General features: G+C 34.5%; 1 protein-coding gene across 2 annotated transcripts in view; it reads left to right on the top strand.

Annotated features, from left to right (window-relative positions):
• The window catches only part of FBXL4 (F-box and leucine rich repeat protein 4), a 70,066-nt gene extending 65,427 nt beyond the window's left edge, over positions 1 to 4,639 (top strand). For both annotated transcript variants that reach the window (XM_033103390.1, XM_033103391.1), the window contains exon 9: positions 4,118 to 4,639. In XM_033103390.1, the coding sequence (XP_032959281.1) occupies positions 4,118 to 4,281 (164 nt within the window). In that variant the 3' untranslated portion in view covers positions 4,282 to 4,639. The remainder of the gene's footprint in view (positions 1 to 4,117) is intronic.
• The last annotated feature ends 18,406 nt before the right edge of the window (positions 4,640 to 23,045 follow it).

Genomic DNA, 23,045 nt, shown 5'->3' with positions numbered 1-23,045 from the left:
AAAAAATTAATCCATTTGTATAAGGAGTTCAAATATAAATATACATATATATGTATATTTATACTTATACATGTATAAATATATATGTATTTATATATATATATGTACATATATATGTGTGTGTATATATGTGTATATATTCTTTATGTTGAACTATTGATTAAAGAATTTTATAAGATCTCCATCCTTGATAATTCCAGTTTTCAAGGCTGAGCCAATGAAAATCCTTTCCAGTTCTGGGACTCTTTATGTCCTTACTACAGTTTCTCAGCAAGGAACCCTGTGAGATTTTGTTACTTCTTACTTTAGCCAGAGTGCTAGCAGTGTCACAGTTATAAATGCCCACATGGTTGGTACTTTGTGAGCCCACATAGCACTTGTTCTTTGTTCTCTGGTAATTTATTAGTACCAGCAGATTAGTACACGAAGTGCTAATTATATCCTTTTCTTTTTATTAAACATTCAACAAAAGGAAAATCTGTATTGGTGGTTTTAGTTAAAATCTTTCCACAGTCCAGGTTTATGATAACATTGGTAGATGTTGCTTATATAGTTGCATGTTACTTAATCAAGCTTCTTTTAGGCAGAAATTCTTGCCTAAAAACTAGAGAGAAATTTTTGCCTATTATATGTACACTTTGAGCTAGATACATATTTCATCTGTTATAGTTTCCTTCATAGCTGAGCGAGTTGGATGTCATTGTTTTTTCATTGGTGAGGGCAGTTAACATGTGGCAGAGCAGGGTTCAAATCCAAGGTCTGTGGCCACATAGTATCATTTTTTCATAACACCACACCCACTTACCTTGCTTGCTTCTTTTCCTTACTACCCACTTTCTCCCTTGAATTAGTCCAGACCTTTTATAAGAGAAATATTTTGAAAAGTTCAAGAAAAAGTCATGAATTCACAGGGAGAATGAGAAAAAGTGGCCAGAGCCTTTTAAAAGGAATTTGCTGATGGAGTCACACTTCACTTCAGAGGGTGGTGCTATTGTTGGTTAAAATCTGTTTACAATCCTCCCCCTCAAAACAAAGAACAAAGAAAACAAAACAAAAAATAAAAACCAAAAAAATCTCATGCACTACAGATAAAGAGTAGCCAGTATCTGAAAGAGATGCTACAGAAGCACAGAGAAGTTGGTAACACTGATCCTAAAACAAAAGCACAGTTGTGACAAACAGTGGGGTTGAGTGTCAGGTGACTTAACTTTGGCTTATAAATGTATTAATTACTTGACAGAGACATAAAAGAAAAATGGGTAAGAAGCATAATGACTTCTTCGTGAAAGCATTTATAACTTTTATGAGCATAAGAGCAAGGAAGTATAATTATCTATTATGCCCAAACTAATTATAGATGGAAGACAGCCATCATGCAAATATATTGGAACATCTTATTTCAAATACGAAGAGCACAGTAAAAATAATATCAATAATAGTTAATAATGTTAACAGCAATGTTATTACCTACTTTATACTGTTCTGAGCATACATTAACTGATTTAATCCTCACAACAATTTTGTGAGGCAGGTATTAATATTAGCCACAAATGAGGAAACAGAATGAAACAGGTTAGTGATCTGTCTGCCCGGGTCTCATGCCTAGTAAGGAATCTGGTGTTGAACCAGAGTCTGCCTTACTATTAGGTTGGTGCAAAAGTAATTGCGGATTTTGCAATTGTTTTTAACCTTTTAAACCGCAATTACTTTTGCACCAACCTGATACTATGCGATATTTTCTTTATTTTTATTGGTTTCGTGTTTGTCTCCTTTCATCCTTAAGTGTTAGAATCGATATTTTTAAAAGGATTCTTAATTGAACCAAGCTAATAATTATTATTTTGTCATTTTGTGGTCAGCACATGTGAATGTTAAGTGGCATACTTTCTTCATACTGAAAATACTTACTGATCAGTACAAAGCTGAGTAAGATACAGTCCTGACTTTCAGAGAGTTTATAATCTAGCAAGGAGGAGTAAAACAAGTATATACATAACTATAAGGCAAGCTTGAAGCAAGTCCATTTTCATGGGGCTCAAAGAAAAGAGAGTATATATGATTTTAGAAATGAGAAAAGGCTTAATTAAAAAAGTTAATAGGTATTTGAAAAATATCCTTGAAAAATAAATAGGAAATAGGAATGGGGGGTCGTTTTAGGAAGATTGACTAGCGTGAAACAAACGTAAAAGAGTTAAAAATACAGAGTATCTTCAGAGAACAGGCAATCTAATTTGACTGACAGTGTTAGTATAAATAAATTATAAATAAATGGAGAATTTTGAACACACCAGAATGAGGAATCTACACGAAATTAAACAAGGAAGAACTATCATTGGGTTTTAATTAGGGGTGTGAGAGACACATTTCGGGAATATTACTCTGGAAACAAGTGTAGGTGAATCGGAGAAGGAAGAGATCTAAGTCATAGATCTGATGAGGATCCGAACCCGGTGATGGTGTTGGGAAAGAACTACCATCCCTTCATCGCTTCCGTTATTACACACTTACTGGCAAATACCATGTCAGGTACCGTTTAAACCCTGGAAATATGTCAGTGAACAAGGTAGATACATGGCTGCTGCCCTGAAGGTGCAAGCCGACTGAAAACATAATTACGTCTTAAGTGAGTAACAAAGCATAAGCACAAAGTGCTCTGGAAACCGAGGACGAGACACCCTAGCCTAGGAAAATTTTCAGCCTCCGACTTCCTTCCCTGACATTTTCTTAGGAACTCCTGATTTATCAGGAAACTCAGATTCTAATGACCAAGACTGGCAAATAGAAAATAATCACAATCCTAGGTATAAACAAAAAAAAATAGTCAGGGTCTTAGCTGAGGGTCTCTGATCTTATATAACAGAAACCCACTCAAGATAACTTAAACATAAGAAAAAGAAAATTATTCTGAAGATACAGGTGTCTCAGATCCCATGGTTAGGAGCTAGCTATTGTCAGATAATCAAGAGGGATTGGAAAACCATCAGGAGGCAAGGAAGCTATTTTCTCTTTTTCTGTCTCACATGATCAGGCACCTGTCCCCTACGCCTACCCTCTGCAGCTATACACTCACAAAGACTTTGATGTTTGCTGCTCCCTTTGGTTTTGCCTTGTTCTTTTCTTGTCATACTGGACATCTCTGCCTTATTGGGTACACATAGCCAAATACAGCAGACCCAACCCAGTTTTCCATGTCTTTTGTTCAAGGGATGGCTTTACTGAATGCCAATTCTAAATTTTCAGTGAAATCTGTGTTAGGTGCAGGGCCAGTCGCCACCTGAATAGCACTATAGTTACAGCTTCCGGAACCCATGGCAGGGAGGGGAGTAGAAAGAAGCTCTCAGAGAAAAAGGTATAGGCTAACATTTCAGAAACTTGAATCCCCGTCCCAGTAGATGTGTATGTGTAATACAACTGTGACTTTTTGTTTTCCTCCCTAGAAAAGCTGTAGTTAAAGCAAGGTATGTTTTACAACAGGTGACATCTTAGAGCTAGTGATAATTTAGCCTCCGTCTGAATGTCCCGTAATCTCTTCAATTTTAACATGAGCTAACTAGTACTCATCATCCATCATCTGTCTTCCAGTAATGTCATTTTATACCAACCAGTTACTGTAAAACTGATCAAATTGTGTTGTAGTTATTTGCTTTCAACTCTGGTCAGTGAGTTCCTTATGACAAATCTGTCTTATGTATCTTTGTATTTCTAATGCCTGAAACAGACGTTTCTATAGGGTAGTTAGTTGCTCAGTAATTTATTGCATGGAATCATTGGTGCCTGATCTGACGCCTGGGTTACAGAAAATGAGATGTGCAAACCGTTTTGAACTGGGTGACAGAAATAGGAAAGCCTGGAGGAGCTGACTGGAAGAGGTAGGAGGTAGGAATGAAAATAGTGGGTAGAATAGTGACAAGATGCCAAATTGGCTGGGAAAATTCAGTTCGTATTTTTTTACCGGACTATTTCAATATGAAGTCTTTTGTTTTAAGAAATGTTTTTAATTTTTAAAATACAATTTACTTTGTTATTTTAAACAATACATAATAAAGGGACCCTTTATCGGAATAGTATATAAATGTTATATTTAAGGTGTTTTATGTGGCTTTGTTTTTTTAAACAGGAACAAGAATGGTAAGTCCAGCATCCTTAAGAAAACTCCTGGAATCTTGTAAAGATCTTTCCTTGCTTGATGTGTCCTTCTGTTCCCAGATTGATAATAGAGCTGTGCTAGAACTCAATGTAAGCTTTCCAAAAGTGTTCATAAAAAAGAGCTTTACTCAGTGACTTCATATATGTTCTATAATAAAATTAATGTGCTTTTGTAGAGTTTTATTTTAGGGCAGGTTTTGTGTTTTTGTTTTGTGTAGTTTTCATGTTGGTGGAAATATCTTAATGTAGATTTTTAAAGACAAATATGAAATTGTCCACTAAATCAAGTATAAATGTAAACAAACCTTTTCACAAAATATTGTAAGCACTTTTCTTCAAGAATATGTGAGTGGCTGATATTATTTTTACCTTATGTTAAGTGGTGATATTTTCCTTTGTCAATAATTACATGTTTAATAAAAGAATAACATGGAACCATTTTAACTTATTTTTAAAGGAACATTTTGAGCAATAAATTATCATGATATCTGTGAAAAAATATAATTAATTTTTCACATTTCCATGTAAGGATGCCTTATTAATAAGCCTTATGACCTGGATTGTATTTTGTTTGGTATATACAAAATAGTTAGTTGGAGAGTCTTATTTTTTTCATTTGTTAAAATTATTTTTTTAAGCTGATACATTAACTCATCAACTTGCAAGTTTTTTGTTTTTATACTTGTCTTTTGATATATTTATCTACTTTACTACTGGATAGTATCAATATAAAATTATGGGCATAACCAAGAGCAAGAGGTAAACTACTAAACAAAACAGCTTTCCGACTATTAAGCAGATACCTTAAAAATTTGCCAGAGGGAAAGGTTTGAAACTTCTGAATTTTATGTGGCTTTTATTTGTATTTATTTTTTTCTGTGCCCCAGCACCTTAAGTTATTACAAATCACCTATAGTGGAGGAAAAAACAAACCAACATTGTTTGGTTAAATAGTGAATTGAATTACTTCTGCTGCTAAGAAAGTAAACAAAAAATACTTTGTGGCATGACAAACAAGGGCTGTTGTGAATAGCAAACTAATATTAAGTGTATAGTGTAACAAAATTTATTTTCCTACATAGGGCAAAATGTTAAATTCCAACACCTGCACATCCTAGAGTGATCCTGTAGAACTGCTGCTGTCCAGTACGGCAGCCACATCCATATGTGGCTATTTTATTTAATTTTCATTCACTTAAATGTAATTAAAAATTCCATTTCTCAATGTACTAGCCACATCTCAAGTGTGCAGTAGTCACCTGAGGCTGGGCGTTCTATTGGACAGCATTACTCTAGAATTTGTGTTATAAATGTAGTCATTTAAGAAAAAGCACATTTGGTTAAAAAATTAGCATAATTAATATATATCTCTAGGCAATTTTTGAGGGTACTCCTCATTACATATGTGAAAGCATTGTTCCCCCAAAGTTCTTAAGTTAGCAAATTTACACATATGGCAGTCAACAGGCATTCAGTAAATATTTATTGAATGGATAATTCTATATCGAGTTAAGCCATATAATGTCAAATTTTTAAAATCTAAATGTTATAAATTACTAGTACTATGCTTATTTTATAGACTATAAAGAATGTAATATTATGACATTTAAAGTATTAAAATATTAATACAATCTCCTACATATAAGAAACCATCTCTATGAGAATTCCTGTCCTGGCAGTATATGGTAGAAGCAAGGAGCAGTTGGAAAAGAGCTTGGTTATCCTCCGTTGTTATCTTCATGTACTTAAATGTTCTTTTTACTCACGAATATATGTAAACATTTTATAAATTGTATTTGGTGGACCTTTTAGGATGATGAGATTTATACTTTGACTACCAACTGGATGAAGTAGTACTAATGCTTACTCTTTCTCATGTGCTTTGCGTTTACTAACTCACTTAATCCTCAGAAACAGCACTGTAATATAGATACCATTACTTACTCCCATTTACTACAGACAAGGAAACTGAGGCAAAGAAAGATCAAAGAACTTATGATCACATAGCTGCTAGTGGCAGAGCCAACATACACATCCAGGACATCCAGCTTTACAGGCAGTGCTTTCAACCTATGCTTTAAGTGTCTGGGGTTGCTTCTGGTCCTAGAGCAGAGGTCAGCAAATGTTATCTGTGAAGGGCCAGATAGTAAATATTTGAGGATTTGGAGCTTAGAGGCAAAACTGAGATTATTACCGTGTTCCCCAGAAAATAAGAACTAGCCGGACCATCAGCTCTAATGCATCTTTTGAAATAAAAATTAATATAAGACCGGGTCTTATATAAGGTCTGGTTTTATATAAGACCCAGTATATATTATATTAATTATATTATGTTACTATATGATATTATACCCGGTCTTATAGTAAAATAAGACCAGGTCTTATATTAATTTTTGCTCCAAAAGACACATTGGAGCTGATGGTCCAGCTAGGTCTTATTTTTGGGGAAACGTGGTATGTAGGAACTTTTATATAAATAGAGAGAAAAACTTTCCACCATGTTTTTGTTGATAGAATTCAAAAAATAGCAATAATTGAGAACAATTTTTTGTAATATGGTTCTACTAATGAGAAGAATGAAATACTCTTGAGGAGGATAATATTTCACAATTGGGGTTCAAAATTACTATTTCCTGCCATCAAAATTGATTGCAAATATTCATCTTTAATGTTGATCTCTAGTATGATCTTATATTTTGTTTTTGAAAATCTTTTCATGCAGACAGGTATTGCCAAATACATATATTAATCAATGAGAAGAATATGGTTTTCATTGAGCATATTTATCACTTGGAAGGCATTGATAGAATTCTATAGATTCTTTCTTGATGATTTACTTTTAGCACGTATTACATTGCAGATTAATCACTTCCAACTGAAGATTATGTGGAGGCTCCTCAATCGCACAACTGAATGGATTTTGGAAAATGGAAATTTCCTTTATACTTGCATCAGGGTCCAAAAATTGTGTTGGACCTATAGTCTGAGCTTAGAGCTTGAAAAATATATCTGTTGCAAATTCGTATGAGAATAGAGATTTTACTTATTGTCTTACCTTTTGATAGCACAGGAAGTATATAAAGCAACTTAATATTTGTGATTCAAATAATGTTAATTATGATCAAAATTATGTTAGTATGTTTCGTACATAAACACTGTATCGCTCCACCTCCAGAGTTTGTGATTCAGTAGAATTTGCATTTCTAGTAAGTGGTCAGGTGATGCTGATGCTGCTGGTTTGAAGGCTACCCTTTGAAAAGCACTGCTCTAGAACTCTCCTTGAGTCTGAAACCTTTTCCTAAATCCTGGTGAACCCCACAGGATGAATAACTGTTCTCACTGTTTTGCACTGTTTCAATTTTTGGTTGAATTTATTACAGAGTATTACCAAGTTTGTCAACAAAAGCTAAATTCCAAAGCCTCTCAGTGTTTCATAATAGTAGTTGAGGGTATTTCTTCTCATTCAGAAAAAATTCAGTATCAGTTCTGAGCTCAAAAACGTACAACAAATGTACAATAAACTGCTGTGTGGTAAGACAAATGTGAATATTCCACTTCTATATTTGACAAAACATAACAACGGACGATGGTAAAATAAAGTTCACCATTGACACTGCTACATTGAGTCAAATATATTCCACAGATAACTTGCTGATGAATAATACAGTAAACAACCACAGGTTTTAAAAAGTACATTTTTACAAGCTTTGTATATTTGACCAACTAAATCTTTTTGTTTTGCTCCACACATACTTTTACCACCACCAGTTGTAACACATCTTAGCAGATTCTACTTCAGGTTGTACTGAATTCATGTTTTCTTAACTTCTTAGGAAATATTCTTGCCCTAATTGTTCCACACAGACTATTCATAGAAACTAACTTTTCAGATACTTCAACCTTGGCATTGACTTATCAAATAAACAACAATAACTAGGCAGTATCAGTGACATCTGTTGATTCATCAAGAGCCAAGGAAAACCACTGAGAATCATTTGCCTCTTTTTTATTATTGACTATGTTGCCAGTGTTCTCAATTCTTTCCAGCAACTGTTATTGCCAGAAGGCTAATTTAATAGTCTTAAGCAAATTTACTTTGGACATGTTTCTTCAACTGATGAATCAAAAACAATTTAATTAACTCACCATTGGTAAAAAGGCTTTCTTTGCTTGGCTAACAAATGAGCCACTCAGAAACTTACTTGCTGTAGCTTTATTTTCATTCTTTAGTTTTGTAGAGAAATTCTGCTGTGATGAGATTCCTTGCTTTAAATTTTCTGATTTCTCTGGCCATTGCATTCTATGAATTGAGAATATTGTGATGAGTACTTCGTTTAGTAATTCCAATGTATATGTAGTATTTTTTCAGAACAGCTACAGTATTACTGCATGTTAAACACAATGCTTTGCCATCTAATTAGATAACAAAATAATCTGTACTCCACTTTGCCTTAAATACATGACACTTGAAGTCCACCTCCCTCTCTCTCTCTTCCCCTCTCTCTCCCCCTCTCTTTCCTGACATTATGAGTATGCACTGGTAATAAGAAAGAAACTTTAGAATATTGTGATATTACAATATGTGTGGCATTCACAATGTTGGTAGTTATAACTGCATCGCTGCAATTTGTAATGTGCTAAGCAGCAGTGCAAAATGAGAGAGCATCAACTAGGTCTCTGTTGCAATTACTCAACTCTGCCATTGTAGTAGAGAAGAAACCAGTCATAAACAATACGTCAATTAATGAGTGTGGCCATGTTCCAATAAAACTGTTTACTTATGGGCACTGAAAGTTGAATTTCAGATAATTTTCATGTATCACAAAATATTCTTTCTTTGATTTGAATTTTTTTAGCCATTAGAAAATGTAAAAACCATTTTTAAGTGGCAATCTGGATTTGGTTTGTGGACCGAATTTTTACCCTGTTCTAGGATATTTTCAGATCAGTTAGTAAACCCAGGTTTGCCCATTCCTAGTTTTATAAACCATGTTCAAACCTGTTCTCAGCCTTTATCTTTCTCACTTTGCCATTTAGATTTAAAAATGAAAAACATTAAAAAAAAAAAAAAAAACATTACTTTATTGACTTAGAGAAAACAAAACTTGTTACCATAGTAAAAGACAGTTTTGAAATTTTTGTCTTTTATTGAGATATATTTGACAATTGTACATATTGTATACATTTATATTAAGAATTGTATATATTGAGGTTTATAATTTGATGATTTGATATACATTTACAATGTGAAGTAATCAATACATTCAAGCTAATTAACATACCTATCTATTCAGATAGTTACCACTTTTATTTTGGTAGTGACACTTAAGATCTACTCCCTTAGCAAATTTCAAATATACAGTAAAGTATTGTTAAATATAGCCACATTATTGTACATCAGATTTTCAGAAATTACTCATCTTGCATAACTGAAACTTTGTACCTTTGGGCCAATAGCTTCCCGTTTCCTTCTCTCCAGTCTCTGGTAACCACCATTATACTCTCTGCTTCCATGAATTTGAATATTTTAGATTCCAAATATAAGTGAGGTCACACAGTATTTGTCTTTCTGTGTCTGGTTCATTTCACTTAGCACAAATTCTGTAGATTCATTTATATTGTTGCAAATGTCAGTATTTTTAAGGCTGAATAAGAATAATATTCCATTATAATGGCTATTGTGAATAATACAGAAATGAATGTGGGAGTACAGATACCTCTTTGAGATCCTGATATTATTTCCTTTGGATATATACCCAGAAATGGAACTGCTGGATAATATGGTATTTTAATCTTTAATTTTTTGAAGAACCTCCACACTATTTTCCATAATGGCTGTACCAATTTACATTCCCACTAACAGTCTACAAGGGTTCCCTTAACAAAAGAGAATATGCAAGCTGTTCATTAAATCTGAAGCCAAATGACCCATTGTTATTAGCATTTTATCAACTGACTTAAATTTTTAAATAATTCTTTATCTTAGCATTTTGTAAGATAAATTATCTTCCCAGTGGCTAGCGATAGATAAAGATATGTCCCTGACTCTGTGAGCATATTTACAGGGTCCTCTCAATTTAAATTGCTCTGAAATAAGACCCTAAAAATATACACTGTTTAGCAAAACATTTAGATGGTTAATATTCCTTCTTTCCTTTGGAGTGATTAGTTTTGAGCCAATATGTAGCAAAGAAAAACTGATTTCTTTGCAGAGGTATTTTTTTTTTTTTCCGTCTTCCCCAGGAATTAACTAAAGACTAAAAACTCATTTGCGAGTGTAGTAATACTAACCAAGGAGTCAATAAAAATTATATTTGGTTTTCATGTATATTAAAAAGAATGTTTGGCTTTTCTTTTTTTTATGTTAAGGTATAAAAAGGATGCCTGTTACAGTAGTTTTCATTTTCAAAGCCATTTATCACATTTCTCAGTGTTGCATCTAGTTTTCCACCCTCTTGGCACATTTAATAATGATACTTCAGAAAAACTGTCCTTTTTAGTCACTCTGAATATTTTGTCAATGACCCTTAGCAGTATATTAGCTATTGCCAAAACACGATTCTAACAGCTATCGTTGTATACTTACAGCCTACTTCTCTAGCAGCACATTAATGTCAATAAACAAATGAGGTGATGGTTGGCAGTAATAGCTACAAGTCAAAAGGGAAAAGATAAATTATTTTTATCAGAGATCATGATTTATCATATATATTTTTATAAAGGTGGTGGAGGCCAGGATTTTTCCTTTTGCACAGCAGAGAGATTATTTAAGATTTTTGCCTATAAATCTGAATTTTTGGCTTACATTTTTGTACATGTCAGTAGTATTAATGGTTTGATTAAATTTTCAATGGAAAAAAGTAATGTCAAAATTGACATTTTCAGAGGAAGGAAGATTTTTATCAGTGTATTTGGTAAATTAGTGGTCTTAGCTATAAAGTTTTAAAGGAAAAATTTAAAAACAAAGCAGTCATGTGATCAGATAAATTGAAGAGATTACACCAAAGATAAAATAGCTCTTTCTGTTACAAATGAGAATCTGTATGAACTGAGGTGTTTTAAATTTTATCTGTATAAAAATGCTGTTCAATGTCTAATGATTTTTTACTGTTTGTATTATTTTGTACTTTAGAATAATAAGATAAGCTTGGGAGTTTCATTAGCTCACTTTCAAAATTGAGTATGTCAGGACATTGATGTATATTATGGAAGATTTGTGTCACAGCCTCTGTGAAATTACGAGGGTCAGACAACTACGTTCGCGAACTTTCCACCGTGCATTTACACGGTGGAAAGTTCGCGAACGTAGTTGTCCGACCTTGTAGAGGAGGATAAGCCTGGAAGATGAGCCATCAGCTCGCTACGTGCTGAACACTTACAATCCATCCTCATGCTATGAAATGACATCAGCTTGGATGCATTTTAAACCCTAAAATTATGTGAATCTGTAAATAAACTGTAAACTGAGTTCACACTGTTATTTACTTCTTTCTACTTTCTCAGTAATTCTACTAAATGCAATTTGTTTACTTAGAGTTTGTCTGGTTTGCTATAAAAAACAAACCAAAGTTTGATAACGTTTTCCTGCTTTTACTTGTAAGGTATTATGTACTGTGGTATTTATTTGCCTTTTGTAGAAGCCAATTCCTTCATTACTAATTAGCCCCTAACTTGTCCCCCAGTTCTTAATTCATGCCCAGAATACTTTTGGTGAGCTAGAATGGAATAAATGACAACAGATAAGACACATTCATCCATCCATCCATTTAGTCAACAATACATATTTACAGCAAATACATATTGACATCTGTGCACTAGGCACAGATTGGGGTAGGGGACGAGTTTACTGAATGCATGTCAATAACCATAGAGCAATTTTCAAAAATCATTATGTGCCAAGAAAGAATTATGTGGTGAAAGAAGCATGGGATACAATAGACAACAAAGTTAGGCAGGTTTCTTTACTGCTCAACTCAGAACCTTCAATATATAATGGACACTTTGAAGGTGGGATGAAGGAAGGTTTGCAGGGTTAATTTCTGATGGAATGCCTGTCAACATTTTTTGAAAATTTTAGTTTCTCAGAGCACAGTTGGGAAAAGTGACACTATACTAACTCTTAATAGATTTTCTAAAGATTATGCAATGTAATTTGTTTCTAACAAAATATTTTTAATTTATTATTTAAGAATATTAGAATGTTCACTAATACTTCGGTGATGTGATTTTTAAAAAATATTTCTGTGCATGATTACTTTTTATTTTGGCCCATAATTGCTAACTCAATTTTTATTCATATATAGAATTTTAGAATTTGTGTTTGTTTTCTGTGAAATATGAATCTTGTAGTCATTGGGAATGCCTAAAGAAACTGCTGTACCATCTAATGATTATGAATATTTGTATGTAGGAGTTACCTGTTCAGTTGCATTAATATTTATATGTTGTGCTAGTCCGTAACCATTCTAATCATTAATTGTATAGTAGTAGAAAAAAAGTAAAAATTTTAGATTAACTTCTGATCAGTGACTATTTTAAATATGTTTAATACGTAATTTTTAAAAATAGGTATAGTAACAACAATTCACAACTAGCATCTGTTTTGCTTAAGTCTGAATGAATAAAATGGTAACTTATGAAGAGACTAATTTCTTCCCAAATGGATACTTTTATGTGAACCCTGTTATGTGTGTAGTCACATATATAAGCATATATTTATTTCAGTCTCTCAAGAAAATATGTGTTTATTTTGTTAAACTTTCTTTTTAGTGGGAAGTTACATTTCTGCAATAGAATGCAGTCTATAGAATATTTATAAATTACTGCTAAGATTACAACAACAAAAGCTAGAGAATTGTTAATACTAACAAATTCTGGCACCCCATTTTTCTTACTTGAGATGTTTTTACTGATAGATACTCCAGATAAAGAATTGATAGTGTTGAAGTCCTGTTTATTTTGTTTAGAAGTCCTAAAAATAAATCTACCCAATAAAACCTAAAATAAATAATTCATAAGTCCCTATAATCAGAAATATTTTTTAAATTGTAAGACCTTAAAACGTATTTACCTAGCACATGTTATCCTTAGTTTCTTAGCAGTGTGTCTGAGCATGTGTATCTACCCAGAAAAGACAAACATTATTCGACTATGATGACGGTTCTGCTTCTGTCTTTCTAATTGCCTTCTGAAAAACTAACAATCCAATTAAAAAGCAGGCAGAGGACCTGAAGAGACATTTCTCCAAAGAGGACATACAGATGGCCAATAGGCATATGAAAAGATACTCAACGTCACTAATCATCAGAGAAATGCAAATTAAAATCACAATGAGATACCACCTAACACCTGTCAGAATGGCCAGCACCAATAAATCAACAGTTTGGCAAGGATGCAGAGAAAAGGGAATCCTCATGCACTGTTGGTGGGATTGCACATTGGTGCAGCTACTATGAAAAACATATGGAGATTCCTCAAAAAATGAAAAATAGAACTTCCGTATGACCCAGCAATTCCACTTCTGGGTATTTATCTGAAGAAATCCAAAACACTAATTCAAAAAAAATATATGTACCCCTATGTTCATTACAGCATTATTTACAATAGCCAAGATATGGAAGCAACCTAAAAGCCCATCAATAGACGCTCTCTAAAGAAATTGTGGCACATTTATAAACTGAAATATTACTCTTCTATAAAAAAGAATGAAGTCTTATCATTTGTGACAATGTGACTGGACCTGGAAGATATTATGCTAAGTGAAATAAGACAGAGAAAGACAAATACCACATGATCTCACTTATGTGTGGAAGATAAAAAAAAATAAATGAACAAACAAAACAAACTCATAGATGCAAGAAGAAACTGATGGTTGCCATAGTGGGGTGTGGTGAAAAAGGTGAAGGGCTTAAGAAGTACAAAGTAGTAGTTATGAAATAATCACTGGGATATAAAGTATAGCATGGGGAATATAGTCAATGTAATAACTATGTATGGTGTCAGATGGGTACTAGATTTATTGGGGTGATCACTTTATATGTTATACAAATGTCTGATCACTATGTTGTACACCTGAAACTAATATTGTATGTCAACTAACTGAAAAATGTTTTAAAGGGGGGAACAGGTGAAGGGGAGTAAGAGGTTCAAATTTTTGATATAAAGTAAGTCATGGGGATGTAACGTGATAGCACTGTATGGTGTCAGATGGTTGCTGGACTTATGGTGATTAGTTCTTCAGGTATATAAATGTTGAATAATTGTGGTGTACACCTGAAACTAATATAATACTGTATGTTAGCTACATTTTAATAAAAATGTTTTTTAAAAAGAAGAAAATGTCTTCTGATTTCCCATCTATGTACACTCCTTGCCAAAGTCCAGGGTCTCATTTCCTATTCTAGGTGCATCAGTTTTACCAGCGCCTAGAGTCTGAGCAAAACAGTCTTCCTGGAGCATCATCAAGTCTCATTCCTCAGTGCCTTCAGTTCTAAACCTCTGTACGAAGCCTCAGTTTTAACTCTAGCCTTAAATCCTCCCTCATAAATGAAATTAGGCAATCTATTTTTTTATGTTTTGAACATTAAAGTACCAAATGTTAAGGTGAATTTTTAAGCCTCTTTATACATGGATAAATGTTTCACCACCAACTCTCTGGTGGGGCAAAAAACCCTTATTTGTAGTGCCTTCCAATTTTTGTCACATAAATTCTCCTTCCGTGATTGATTTCAAGCTATCAATGTGAAGTCACTCAATATTGAGTTGGGATGAGATGCACACACTTTGCTCTTTTGATTTGATATGAACCAGCTCTAGCTCAACACTGCCAGATGAAATTATTAAACAGTGATCTTATAACTTTTGAAAAATAGGCATAATAATCTATAACTAGATTTCCCCCAGAATTGGTGTTATCTGTAGTAGAGTTGTCCTTCAAAATCTATGCAATTCTTCCTTGCCACTGAATACATTGAAAGAATAAAATTAAAATAGATTTTCCTAAACAAATAGCCAGTAATCATTAGTAGGAGATTTAAGAATAGAAAGAAGGAAAACTTTGAAAAAACTTAAAAGCAAATTATTTTTGATGATGTAAATCTGACATTGGTTATGTAAATTGATAGAGCATGTGTGTGTGTGGGATTATAATTTTAAAAACAATCGTATGTATTTCCATGGACTTTGAAATTACATCCCCAGATAAATTGTGACATTTTCTTTCTGCACATTGGTGCAATTTACATTGTGAAATTGTCATGTAGATTCATTACATGTATTTTCCAAACACAAATGACCATAACTCAAATACATACCTGTCATATACCAAACTCTAAACTGCATAAAAACATTCTATTACTAAGGTTTATACAGAAACATTGATAAGATATTTATACATTATTATAACAAAGATTCTTAGCTTGGGAACCTCAGAATTTTTACTTTTGATATCTTTCAGGCTCATGTCACACATTTTTGGTCCAGATTTGGAAACATTTATGTGCTAGCTTTTATCAGACTGCAATGAATAACAACTTCAAAAATTTTCGGTGCCTTTCAATAGCATTTTTCACTCATGGCATATTGGGTACTGCGGGTTGGTTGCTGTGCTGTCCTCCATGGTTGTGGTTCAGATTCAGCTCTGCACCATCCAGGACCAAGGCTCACAGAGAAGGCTCCTACCTGGGATATGCCCTTCTAGTGACAGAAGGCAGTGATGGAAGAGAACTGCCAACAATGTGAAATGGATCTAAAAATGTTTAAGTAGCTACAGTGCTCATCTAGTCTGTTTACGTTCTGTTGACCAAAGCAAGTCGTGGCTAAGCTCAGTCATTTGAGCAACAAAACTACTCTTCTTATAGGAAGCCACTGTAAATCATAGATAAAGGTGTGAAAAAATAATTCTGAACAGTACCCCAGGTGCCACAATATTTGAGCTCACTATGAGTAACCAAAGTATATCAAAATAATCTAAAAGGAAATATTTTAAATACATATATATGTATGTATATATCTCAGGGTTGCCAAAAAAATGTATACAAGTGGTCAACGTTGCTCAAGCAGTAGTTCGCTGTAATCAGAAGTGTCTGGACGCTGATGGTAACCACTTTGAGCACCTCTTGTAATTGTAGAAGTCAAACGTGACTTGTATTCATCTTTTGTTATCAGTATACGACTACATTGAGTATTAAAATTTTAATAGTTTATTCCTTTCTTAAAATATGTATACATTTTTTTGGCACCCTGTGTATATAGGTATATAGATATACACATATCTGTATACGTATCTATATAGAGATACGTGTAAGTATATATATACGTATATATATATATATATATATAAATATATATGTATATATATATATATACGTATATATAGATAGGTTTATAATAAAATAATAGGTTTTAGAAAATAAACCTACATAATAAGTTGTAGGTTATAATAAGTTCAGAATTTTTAGAAGGATCTTACTCTGTCTATATTTCACTTTTTGGAAAATAAGATTTTTTTTAATACCACTATCACCTAATTCTGTAGGAAATAAAAAATATAAATTAATAGAAATATTCCTAGACAATTGATGGTGTACTATTTTTAGTACTAATTGTACTATTAATACTAAAAATAGTACTATTTTTTTTGGCTGTTACTTAACTTTTCTGAATCTCAATTTGTTCATCTCTAAAATAAGAAAATTGTTCCATACGCTTCCTAAGGTCATTTTTACTATTATATAAAGCTCTCATTCTAATGCTTTTTCATTGCCATCTAATTAACAAAGCATATTCTTCTGCAATTTTTATTATAGTTTAACTCATTGTTTTTCTTAGAATTATGGCAGAGCAATGGAATTTTAATTTCCCTTTATTTCTGTCCCGCTCTATACAAACATGGATTTGAGCTAAAGTAATAGAATACAGTCCTCCTTGATTTTAATCTTAATATTCAAACTAATACTTTTTCGTTACTCTGAGAGTTGCTGGTTTAAGCATCATTATATGTTAGAATCATCTGGGAGCTTGTTTAAAATGTAAATTTCCAGTCCCTAAACCCCTGGAGATTTTGAGACTAGATAGAACCCAGAAAACTACATTTTTAATAAGAACGGCAGTTATCTAAACTAGTCTAAGCAGTACAAAACCTATAAATTATTTTGGTAATAGCAATAAAAAACACCACCATATACTAGCATACTATATACTTAGTATAATAATTTAAAATTAGTTGTTAATATATTTCTCAATTGCACCTTCTTTGTTTGGTGTATTTTGTTTTCATGAATTTAATTTTTCCTTTTTGTTACTGCATTTAGAGTATTGGACCTCTGTAAGTGATGGAACTATGGTCATATACAAATTTTAGAAATGTGGAAACTGAAATATCTTAATATTCCGAAAGTACTTTGATTAGTTTAGCGTTCTCCAAATGCGTACAGGGTAGATTTATTTCAGAATGAAATACTGCAGAATTAGAACTGTTGGATTATTACCTCCAGTCTCCCTGCTTCTTTCCTTGTTTCCTTACAGTCTAAGCTCCACAGACTAGTATGCCTTTTAAAATATACTCAGATCATGTTATTTCTCTGCTTGAAACCCTCCAGAATAAAAACCAAAGCTCTTATCCTGGCTACCTGTAGGATCCTATCTCCCTAACTTCACCCACCCCTCCCTCTTCACCTCGCTTTTTGCTGATATGCTCTTCTCCATATGTCTTCACCACACCAGCTAACACTTTCCTCAGGTCTCTGCTCAAATACTGCCTTACGCAGACAGGCCATTATTGGCCATCCAAGATAAAATAGCATATTCCCTTCCACCCATCAATCACTACCCTTTGTTCTCTGCTTTATTTTTTATTTATAGTACTTAAGACTAGTTAATATATGTATTGATTTATATCCACCCCTCTTTAATTTTTAGTTCTATAAGCACAAGGACTTTGTTTTGTTCACTATGTCTCCAGGGCTTAGAATAATACCTGGCACACAGTAGGTACTCAGTAAATATTTGTTGAACAAATTTTTGGAGATCATCCACAGCGTGGCCTATCTCCAGTATAAGGCAAGACTACTAAGACTCAAGTTTTATAAAATAAGTAATGTTTTTAAAGGCAGTTTATTTTCTCTTAATTTCTCATTTATTTTGAAAGATACTTTAATGTTTTTAGATTTATCATCCCTTTTGCAAGCTCCATCTTTTTTTATTATTTTTCAATTACACTTGGCATTCAATATTATTTTATATTAGTTTCAGGTGTACAGCATAGTGGTTAGACGTTTATATAATTTAAGAAATGATCCTCCTGACCAGTCTAGTACCCACCCGGCACTATACATAGATATTACCATATTATTGACTATATTCCCTTTGTTTTACTTTACATCCCCATGACTATTTTGTAACTACCAATTTGTATTTCTTAATCCCTTCACCTTTTTCATCCTCCCCAAATCCTCTACCATGTATCACCTCAATAAATCTACTACCCCTCTGACACCATACATAGTTATTACAATATTATTGACTATATTCCTATGCTTTACCCTACATCCCCATGACTATTGTGTAACAACCAATTTGTACTTCCTAATCCCTTCCCCTTTTGCACCCACCCGTTACTCCTCTCCCATCTGGCAACCATCATAATGTTCTCTGTATGAGTTTTTTTTCGGTTTCATTTGTTTATTTGTTCTTTAGATTCCACTTATAAGTGAAATCATATGACATTTGTCTTTCTCTGTCTACTTACTACACTCAGTACAATACCCTCTAGATCCATCCATGTAGTTGCAGATGGCAAGATTTCATTCTTTACTTATGGCTGGATAATATTCCACTGTATATATGTACCACCTCTTCTTTATCCATTCATCCATTGAGGGTCACCCAGGTTTCCTTCATATCTTGGCTATTGTAAATAATGCTCCAATAAACATATGAATGCACGTGTCCCCTCGAAGTAGCATTTACGTGTTTTTTTTTTTTTTTTGGTTTTTTTCTGATGAATACCCAGAAGTGGGATTGATAGGTCCTGTGTCTCTTATTGTAGCCTTTGTTTAAAAGTCTATTTTGTCTGGTATAACTATTGCTACCCTAGCTTTTTTTTTTTTTTCCATTTCCATTTTTAAGAAATATCTTTTTCCATCCCTTTACTTTCAGTCTCTGTGTGTCTCTCGATCTGAAGTGAATATCTTGTAGGTAACATATGCAAGGGTCTTGTTTTCTTATCCGTTCCACCACCCTGTGTCTTTCAATTAGAGCATTTAATCCATTTACATTTAAAGTATTGTTGATAGAAATGTAGTTATTGCCATTTTGTTTATATTTTTTATCATTGTTTCTTTTTTTGTTCATCTTTAAGCAGTCTCTCTAACATTCCTTGTAATACTGGTTTGGTGGCAATGAACTCCTTTTGCTTTTTGTTGTCTGGGAAGCTCTTTATCTGTCCTTTGATTCTAAATGATAGCTTTGCTAGGTAGAGTAATCTTGGTTGTATGTCCTTGCCTTTCATCACTTTGAATATTTTGTGCCAATCTCTTCTGGTCTGCAAAGTTTCTGTTGAGAAATCAGCTCATAGTCTTATGGGGGCTCCCTTGTAGGTAACTAACTGCTTTTTTCTTTCTGCTTGTAAGATTCTGTCCTTGTCTTTAAGCTTTGGTATTTTAATTATGATGTGTCTTGCTGTGGGCCTCTTTGAATTCATCTTGTTTGGGACTCTGCGCTTCCTGGGCTTGAATATCCATTTTCATCTCCATATTAGGGAAGTTTTCTGTCATTATTTCTTTTTATAATTTTTTATTTCAGTTGCACAAAACAAAGTAATTCTTAGACGTTTATCATTTATATCCCTCACACTGTGTCAATCCCCCTCCCCCATCCACTATCCCTCTGACATCACACAGAGCCATTACATTTCCACTGTCTCTATTCCTAATGCTGTACTCCACTTCTTGTAAATATATATATATGTATATATGTGTGTGTGTGTGTGTGTGTATATATATATATTGTGTGTGTGTGTGTATATATATATTTGTATATATATATATTTATATATATATATGTGTGTATATATATATATATATATATATATATATATATATATAAACTTGTAGTTGACATTCATTATTGTTCAGCTTCAGGTGTACAGTGCAGTGATCAGGCATCTACATCATCCCTGAGGTGGTCTCCCTCTCATTATTTCTTCAAATAAAGGTTTCGATTCCTTGCTCTCTCGCTTCTCCTTCTGGTACCTCTGTGATGCGAATCTTGGTATGCTTGATGTTGTCCCAGAGACCCCATAAACTCACCTCATCTTTTTGGATTCTTTTTTCTTTTTGCTGTTCTGATTGGGTGCTTTGTGCTACCTTCTCTTTTAAACTGCTGGTTCAACCCTCTGCTTCATCTAATCTGTTGATTCCCTCTAGTGTATTCTTCATTTCAGTGATTGTATTCTTGATTTCTGACTGGTTCTGTTTTATTTTTTATCTCCGTTTTTATGTTTTCTGTCTCTTTGTTGAAGTTCTCCCTGAGATCATTGAGCATCCTTATAATCAGTATTTTGAACTCTGTCTGGTAGATTGCTTTTCTCCATTTTCTTTAGTTCCTTTTCTAGAGATTTATTCTGTTCTGTTATTTTTCTCCCCATTTTGGCTGCCTCCTTGTGTTTGTTTCTATGTATTAGGTAGGGATGCTATGCCTCCCCGTCTTTGTAGAGTGGCCTTATGCAGTAGGTGTCCTGTGGGCCCAGGGGTACAATCTCCCTTGTCACCAAAACCGGGTGCTCAAGTTTTGCTCCTTGTGTGGTTATGTGTGTCCTGTTATCGTTGAGCCTTGGTTGCTGTTTGCACATCAATGGGAGGAGTTGACCCACAGGCTGATTGTGAGGACTAGTCAGTGACTACAGTGGAGGAGCTGTGGTGCAGAGGCTGACCCTACAGAGCAGGATTCACATTAGCAGAACTCTGGTGCCTGCCCAGTCTGCCCTTTGGGTGTGTCGGTTTTGGAGGTGGCAGCATGATTCTCCAGCTTGTACCAAAGCTGGCCACTGGGCGTGCCAGCCCCAGTACCTTTTGGGAAGGGATCTGTTGTAAGCCAAATTCAGCTGCAGCCTGTGCCCTGCCCACGGCCACCTAGCATGAACCACAAAGCAATCCACTGTGCTCAGAGGTGCCTGGAGAGGCCAAGCTGCAAATCAAGGCTAGCTGTGGCTAGTTTAGGGCTTAGGGCTGCTCAGCCAGAGGTACAGGACATGCGGAAGCCAGAAGCTGCTTGTTTGGGTTTTGTGAACCTTTGTGATATTTTAGGAAAGTCTGCAACATGAGCCAAGGCAGGCATTTTGTACAGGAGAGCCACTGAAAGTGGCTTAGAAGGGCCCACAAGTTGGGAGGGGCGTGGTCTCAGATTCTTTGGGGTGGTGCCAAGTTGATGGAGACTTAAATATGGCGGCTGCCTGCGTCTGCCGCTGAAAAGCGGGTGGGACTCAACAAAGAAACAGTGTCTTCTGTCAGCTCCTCCATCTGGGAGATAGCTGCCCCTCCAGCCCTTGCTCTGCAGCCAGACAACTCAGTTCCTCCCCGTCTGTCCCTGGCACCTTTGGAGCTGCTGCCCCAGCGCTGGAGCTCAGAGCAAGTCCATCAGCAAGTAAGTCCTTGCGCAGGCCCTGTATGAGGAGCACCTTGGAGTGCAGCTGCCTTCTGGCTCACTCAGCCACAATTTCTGCTGATTTCACAACCAGAAGTCATGGGGACTTCTCTCCCTGGCTCTGAAATACTGACCGGGGACGGGGAGCTTTGTGTGGCGCTGGGTCCCCTCACTCCCCTGGCAGGGTGGGGACCTCCTCAGCCGAGACATTCCACGTCTCTCCCCCTCCTACCAGTCTCGAGGTGGCTTTTTATGTATGTCCTTAATTGTAGGGCTTCGGTTCAGCTAAACTTCAGGTGATTCTCAGTGATAGTTTTTCTGTGGTTCGGTTGTAATTATGACGTTGTTGTGAGAGGAAGTGAGCACAGCATTTACCTACTCCACCATTTTGACCAGAAATCTTCTTTTTCCATCTGTTTTAGTCTATTTTTTAAATTATTTGTGATACTTTGTTTTGAGTTATGGCAATTTAAAGTTGATATTTTACTTCAACAAGTTTTACTTAATTGAAATATGAAACTCCAATTATGAATTCAATGTTGGTGAAAGGAACCAGATTTACATTCCCATAAAATGGAGTACTTACCTTCATGTGATACCTATTTGATGTAGTGACATGAATAAGTAATAGCATTCATGGTTTCCTCTAAAACTAAAATTCTTCTTGATTAATAAACAAAGTAAAAGGATAATTTATTCTTAGCATCCTCTGATACATGCCCTCTAAAACCAATGTATGTACTGATAGAGGATTTTATGCCATAAAAATATGCCTGACTGGAACAGTACTGAGGTTATTTAGACAATGGTCCAAAGCATTTTGCAAACTAAAGGAATCAAGTAGCTGTTGCAATGTTTACAACATTTTTAGTCAAGTAATATTAAGCCACAGTAAAATAGTCCACTTATTTGGACATTTTCTCCTCCCTGGCCTAGACTGCCCTGCTTGTTGCTTACTGTATGGTCTGGTGCCTGGAAATGCCCCCTGTGCCAGCACTCTGTCAGAAATGAAGGTTTGGGTCACCTCACAAGGTAAAGAACCAGGACCGGCAGAGTTGTTTGCTAAGGGCAAAGGGAATACAAACTAGGTAGTGGAAGATGGTAATCATGAAGACCAGCTACAGCCATGTGACCAGTTATAGAAACAAGGACTGTGATTGTCATGAGTATTTCCTTATTTTGTTATGAATATGTTTGTGTGTGTGTTTACATAGTAAATATCTTTGTTTTCTTCCTCTTTTATCTCCTTGTCATGTAAT

This window comes from Rhinolophus ferrumequinum, chromosome 3 (assembly GCF_004115265.2).
Source record: "Rhinolophus ferrumequinum isolate MPI-CBG mRhiFer1 chromosome 3, mRhiFer1_v1.p, whole genome shotgun sequence".
NCBI lineage: Eukaryota > Metazoa > Chordata > Mammalia > Chiroptera > Rhinolophidae > Rhinolophus > Rhinolophus ferrumequinum.
Note: the sequence above shows the minus strand (reverse complement) of the source record. Positions and strands in the feature narration are given on the sequence as shown.